General features: G+C 65.6%; 1 protein-coding gene across 1 annotated transcript; it reads right to left on the reverse strand.

Annotated features, from left to right (window-relative positions):
• Nucleotides 1-313: 313 nt before the first annotated feature.
• Nucleotides 314-4,750, reverse strand: H696_00615 (serine/threonine protein kinase; the record flags this gene model as incomplete). The annotated part of the gene is made up of 6 exons (XM_009494495.1): nucleotides 314-1,897; nucleotides 2,093-2,763; nucleotides 2,921-3,115; nucleotides 3,354-3,638; nucleotides 3,806-4,239; nucleotides 4,396-4,750. The coding sequence occupies 6 exons, from the start codon at nucleotides 4,748-4,750 to the stop codon at nucleotides 544-546; spliced, it is 3,294 nt and encodes a 1,097-aa protein (XP_009492770.1). The 3' UTR covers nucleotides 314-543.
• Nucleotides 4,751-6,756: the final 2,006 nt, after the last annotated feature.

Genomic DNA, 6,756 nt, shown 5'->3' on the forward strand with positions numbered 1-6,756 from the left:
CCCCCCCCCCCCACGAACACTCGGCCCGTTCGCACTCGGCCCGCTCGCACACTCCCCAGAGAAGCCGCAGCGGGGCATGGCCTCTCCCACGGGAGACATGCTCCATTGGCACATGGGGTGGCAGGTGTTGGCATGCGTCCACCCTCCGAGGAACAGCCTACTTTTAGGTTGCCATCGGTGTCCCGCTCTTTCATGTCCCTGGCCCTTTCCTCCCCGTGAGACTGCCCTCCCATTCCAGTGTGGCTTGGTTGGGCGCGGTCCACAATCAAAGAGCCGGATCTGGAAGACATGCGGGGGTTGCGCGTGAGGGATATACACATGTAAACATATGGGTATATTTATACATATCACACTCGTGTACCGCCTCACACAAAGGCAGATGTGAACAGATGGATGGGTGGTGGTTGGGAGAAGGACTACAAATACAAGGGGGAAGGGGGAGGGGAAGGCGGGCGGGCCGGCAAAAAAAAAAAAGGTGCGAAACGGTGCGGAACAAGGGCGAAGCAAGGGACACAGATCGGACTCTGCTTCGTGATGTGCGGATCACTGCCGGGGCGGTGGCCGTGAGGAGTGAGGTCGTCGGCTGGCAGCAGCCGAAAGGCGGAGGAGTTGGGCGTAGCTAGCACGCGAGGGGTTCTCATCGGCTGGAGGGGACCCGCCCTGAGAGAAGCCGCCGGTGCGGAATCCCGGGCGTTCTGCGAGCGGGGTCTGCTGTTGCTGATAGAGGGCGGCCGTGGCAGCCGGACGACGCACCGGGCGCGATGTACTGGCGGCCACCAGCCCACCTCGGCCAGTTCCAGCAGGCGAATGTGAAGAGCGTGGTTGCATGGCAAGGCCGGCCGGCTGCCGGGAGGAGATACCGCCAGACGGGGAGGCCGACGGCGGGCGATGGAGGGAGGCCGGGGAATCGGCCGGAGGGCTGTCGGCACTCGGCCCAGTGACCACGGGCGGGGCATTGTCCCGAGCAGACCGCGCCAGGCCAAGGGAGCTGCTAGCTGTAGAAGCAGCCCCGGCTGCCGGGGGAAGGGGGAGCCCCCGAGGCGGAGGTCCCGCCAGTGGTTCCCGGGGAAATGACCCACCACCAGATGGAATGGGCAACGGCGCTCGCGAGCTGGCCAGAGGCGCCGGAGAGGTGCCGGCTTCGTCGCCGCGGACATCCATCCGGCAAGCCCCGGTGGTGCCGGGCAGGGTGGCAAATGTGGTTGCACTGGCGGCAGCATCCAAATCGGCCAGATCATCAGCCGTCGGGACAACCACCCCCGGTGGAAGGTGGAATTGCAAGCTGCGCTCGAGGGCCTCACGCGCGGTGGGCCGATCGCCTGGAACAAAGGCCAGCATATCATGGATGAGACCGAACCACTGGTTGCAGCGGATTTCCGACGAAGACATAGGCGACCCGGGGGACGAGAGGATGGTCGAGTCATCCGGCAGCGAGCTTGAAAGCAGCATCCCCATTGCAGCAGTGGTCGGCGGCGATCCCGCAAGGGAACTGTCATGGCCCGGGGCGATGGTTGCCGGTTCCGGCGGTGTCCCCGGGCCATGGAGTTCTTCGAAGATCGGGCGCTGATGGGGGATGTCCACCGGTGCTCGCTGGAGAAAGTGATGATAGTGGGGATGGTGCGGGTGCGGATGCGCCGGCGGGGGGAAGGCCCCCGGCGGGGGGGTTGACGAGCCGGCTGCCCCAGACAGACTAATGGATGCCAGGCCTACGGGTGGCGACCCAGGGTCCGAGTCATTGGCCGCGGAATCTGCCAGCGCATCAGGCCCAGCCGCGCTGTACAGCGACAGGGAGCTGCTGCTGGATGAGAAGTCACTTGGTGACAAGGGCTCCGGGGAGTGATCGCGCACATTCCGCATGAAGGCTGATGGGTCCGCCGGGCGATAGGGGGTCTCGAGGCTGTTCCGAGGGGGGCCATTTTGTCGGACGGTCAGGAAGGCCAGATAGCAGGAGCGAAGGGCTCAAGGGCAGTAGGAAGAGAGGAGGAGAGGAGGAGAGGAGGAGAGGAGGAGAGGAGGAGAGGAGGAGAGGAAGAGGAGAGGAGAGAGGAGAGAGAGGGAGAAAGTGCCAGCAGGGGAGAAGGGCTGATCGTACGAAAATAGCTCATATAGCACCGAACCAACGGACCAGACGTCCGCACGAAAGGGTCCATCGATGAGGGCTTCCTCATCGAGGGACCCGGTGCGAGGCTCCGTCCCGTCGCCAGGGCGATCGTCCGAAGCTGGTTGCTGGTCTGTGGGACTCTCACCGGCAGCCGTCGGCGACAGGCGAGTCACCATAGCCGTGGCCAGGAGACTGGGCAACTCCCCGGGCGAGGCGCCACACCAAACTTCTGGTGCGGCATACGGGGATGAGCCACAGCCGCGCCACTCGACTGCCAGCTCGCCTGGGCGTCTGGCACCCCCGGAGGCCGAGAGGTCAGCCAATTCATAGAGCCCAGGATCGCCGACACCGCTGGGATGGCTTTCGCCGGTGGCGGCAGCCGCCTGACACGCAGCCACCGAGACGGGATCCGCACGGATGCGTGCCGCCGAAGATAGCGAGCAGAGGCGTGCTTGATCGGCCGAGCGCGAGCGCGACGCCACAAAGAGAACCATTCCAAAGTCGCCGAGACACACGCGGAAAGTTTGCGACGACTCGATGAAAATGTTGTCCGGCTTGATGTCTCGGTGCGCAACCCCATGGGAATGGAGGTAGGCCACAGCATGCAGAAGGTCCATTGCAATCTGGATCTTCTTCTCCAGTGTCAGATACTTGAAGAGCGACTGCGAGAGGGGCGTCCGGCAAGAGGGGAATGGGGAGGGGGGGGGGGAGAAAGGAGAAGGGGTTAGTCTCATGCTGAGAGGGAAAGGGGGACAGCGAAGGAGAAGGCAGGGCCGGGGGGCGCATGGTTGCCTGGAGTGTTATCTGTCCATCACGAACCAAGCTCAGCCACTCGCGCAAAGAGCCCGCCTCGAAAAAGGGCATCACATAGAACCATTCGCCGCCGTCGGCATCCAGGCGCGATCCCGACCCGAGCAGCGGCATAATTCGCGGATGCCGAAGCATGCGTAGCAGACCGATCTCCCGAAGGAAGGCCTTGGCCACTTCGCCATTGGCCGAGCGGAGGTGATGCGGCTGTGGGGGCCCCCCAAGGAAAAGGGTAAAAGAAGAGAGGGGGGTTAGCCACTGGGCAATCACACATCACACAGCCCAAGGGGAGGCCGAGCGGCGAAAGCAAGGAGAGAGGTACTGAGAGAGAAAAAAACAGAAGGAGGAAGGTCTCTCTCTCTCTCTCTCTCTCTCTCTCTCGCTCTTTTGCTCGCTCTCGTTCCGTCACAGCCGCAGGGCGGGGGGAGGGCTCCCTCTCACGTACTTTCAAAAGTTTGACCACTGCCAAGCGGGCCAGCGGGTCGCCCGGGGGCGGGTCGGTCGGCGGGGATTCCGACGCACCGGGCCCCGGGGCGAGTGTCCGATTGCCGAGGTAGACGCTGCCAAAGGACCCACGTCCGACAAGCTTGGTCAAGACCAGGCGCTCGACCGGAGGCTCATCATTCTCAAGGAGAGATGATGAGGTGGGCATGGCCGACGATGCAAGTCGCACCCCTGGATCGGGGCGATAGTCCAGGTGAACCAAATTCCGATGGACAAGGCTGACAAACTGGTCACATGGACGACGTGTCAGTGGGCCATTCTGCTTGGACAGCACGAGAGACAAAGACAGGGAGAAGGGGGGGGGGGGGGGGAGAGCGTGCGCGCGCAAGGGGAAGAGGAAGCAGCGGAATGTGAGGAAAATGGAGGGTCCTGCCGAAGGGCAGCCATACGCACGTCCGGGCCCGGGGCATATGGCAGGGGGGACACATGGCGGGGCGGGGGACTTCGGCCGGACGCATGTAGGTGGGACCATGGGCCACCTGGCAGAGAGGAGGCTGCGGAGGTGGTCGACGAGGAGGAGTACTCACGCCCAGGAGGAGCATCTGCATGATCGCGGAAGGAGCGGCGCCGGAGGTAGGGCTCAGTGTGACGATCGGCCATGGCGGCCGAGGCATCAGCATCGGAATGGCTACGCGCGCGGGGCTCCGGATGGGCACTACTCGGGCCGAGGGCAGGCGGGATCCCGGGGTCCGAGGCAAATGCATCATCCGTGTGGTGGGCGTGATGCCGTGCTTGGGCCGATGTTTTGAAGCGCGATTTGAGATAGAGATCCGGCCGAGGGCAGTCGAGCTGCGACTGGAGCACCCGACGGCGATGGCTGCTTCGTTCTGGAGAGAAAGAGAGACAGGGAGAAGGAGAGAGAGAGAGAGAGAGGGAGAGAAGGAGGACGCATTGTTCGGCGAATGACGGTCAGGGCTCATGGAAAGTCGCGGGGAGGAGGGAGGAATGGCTGATGAGGAGGGGGGCTTGCGTGGGTGTCATACCATCTTCCGAATAGGAGGCCAGGCGGAAGGTGTGTGGATAGCGAGAGGGCTGGCCTAGCAGTGGAGGGCCGCCGCTGCTGATCACCGCGCCAGATGTGGGTGTCCCTTGGGGGACCAAGGTGTGACGCGGCGCGGCCGCATCCTCGTCAGCTGGCGGGGGAGCATCTCCATGGCAAGGGAGGGCCTTTATTGGAGGAGTGGTTTCGTTGGACATGTCTCCAGGAGTGGCGGCGGCGGCGGCGGCGGCCGGAGCCGAGTCAGCCACCAGCCCGGCCTGGTGGTTGTGGTGGCGCGAGGGGCCGGGGAGGAGCGAGGATGACGAGGAGGAGTGGGATGACGAGGGGAAAGAGCTCATGCCCGAAGAGGGAGGGGCCCATTTGCCGACAGGAATGCCCATGCCTGGTGAGAGGAAGCAGGCAGCGGCGGTGGCGGCGGCGGCGGGAGCGGTATGTCCCAAGGCGCGGGGGCTAGGGGGGCGAGGGTGGGCGGGGTGGCAGGTGAGCTCCCGCGCATCAGCTTTGGGTAGGGTGTTTGGACAGAGCCCGCGAGCTCTGCTGGACGGCGAGAGGGCGACGAGGAGCAAGCGAGAGAGACCGGAAAGCCAGTATCGGGGGCCGGGGAATGTCTCGGCGTTTGAATGGGGATATATGTACAAATGTATGTGTGTGCTGGGGTGGGGGGAGGGGGGGGGGAGGGTATGCGCGCGCGAGTAGGGTGCGGAGCGGGGGGGGGGGCGGGCTGGAGGGGAGGGAAGAGGAGTGCTACCGGTTCCCCGGGAGGAGGTCACTCCGAGGGGCACTGGCTGATAGTTTTTCCTCGTGGCCATCTCTATCCTATCCGTGCCCCGGCGCCCCCCTGTTCAAGCGCCCGCCCGCCCGCCGGTCCAGCGGCCGGCCCGTCCCCCCTCCCCCCCCCCCCCCCCTCTGGGCCCCGCTCCATTGTGCCCACAGGGGCAAGGAGGGCCGATCAACGGGCGAAGGCAAGGGAATCAGGAATGTACCGCCCCCGGTCGAGGCCCGTCTGCGATCTTGCAAATGCCTGCTGACGGCCGGGGAGATGGGGGCTGGAAACATGCGTTTGGACGGCCCAGCCCGTGCCGTCCGCCTTCGGAGTTGCCCCCCTTCCCGACCCAAGGCCGGGGCGGCCCGTCCGTGGGAAGGAAAGTGTTGCATTTTCCCCGCTCCCTACACATGGGCGTGAGTACGTTGTGGGGGTGTCTCCTGCCCCCCCGGGGGGGGGGGCGGGGCGGGGCGCGCAGGAGAGCGGGGGCCGCGGCGCGGGTGGGGGCTCTCTCTCTTGAGAAAGCAGCCAGGGGCAACGCGTGCGACCTGGGGCATACATATTCGATATGTACACTCGCTTGCCGTTTTACGCGGCGCCTGGCCCGCAGGGCTAATCGGCGCCTTCCTCTGGTGAGTGGGGGGGGGGGGGGCTTACGGAGGCCCGCGCGCTCCGCCGTTGCCTCTGGAGCCCCGCGCCGCCCCGCCGAGAAGCTCCTGATTGACTTGCGTCGGGGGAGCGCTGAGGAGGGCCTCTCCGTCAAGGGTGGCTCCTTCTGGCCCACTTTGCCCCATACGCAAATGCCGGGGGATGTCGCAGCAGAGAGAAAGACCAGGGTCTGTGTGTGTGTGTGTGTATGTGTGTGTGTGTGTGTGTGTGTGTGTGTGTGTGTGTGGAGGAGACACCGGGAGCGGGGACGTGTGTGTGGCGAGACGAGGCGGTACGGGGTCTCGTGGATGAAAAGTGTTGTTTGGGCCCCGGGGGGGGGGATAGAACGGGGTCCCTCCGTGCGCCGTGCGCCGTGCGCCAGGCAGCCAAGTCATGGGGTCGGGCCGCCTTCGGTGCGGCCGCGAGAAGGAGGCGCCCCTAACTTGCTGCTACCGGGCGGGCTCGGGGGATTGGGGGTCGGGCTCCGCCCTCCCCTGTGGTCGCACTCGTAAGTGCGCATGCAACGCAGTCGAGCCATTGCCTGAGGGCGGGCCGGCCCCTTCCGGCCCGAGGCCACCCAACCTGGGCCTGCGTCAGGCGCTCCTCCGCTCGGCCCACAAACGGGCAGATATTAACTTTGGGCCGCCGAGTGTGACGCCGGCGCCGCATCCAACACTCGCCGCCGGGTCGCGGTGAGCTAGCGCGATGGGAGACATTGCATGGGTGTCGTATGCGGCGGGGGGCGGGCATGCCGCCGCGGCCGGGAGGTCGAGCCTATGAATGGAACACGCGCGGCCGCCGGCTCAGGGGCGACGGCGGGAGCGGAGCCAAGGGGGCCCATGCCCTCCCAGCCTGATAGGTCTCCCCGTTGAACGCGTCCCCTTGACAATGGAAGTCAATCATTCGCTCGAGTTCCCCCTCCCACCCCGCGGG

Source organism: Fonticula alba, assembly GCF_000388065.1.
Source record: "Fonticula alba strain ATCC 38817 unplaced genomic scaffold supercont2.1, whole genome shotgun sequence".
NCBI classification, from domain to species: Eukaryota; order Rotosphaerida; family Fonticulaceae; genus Fonticula; species Fonticula alba.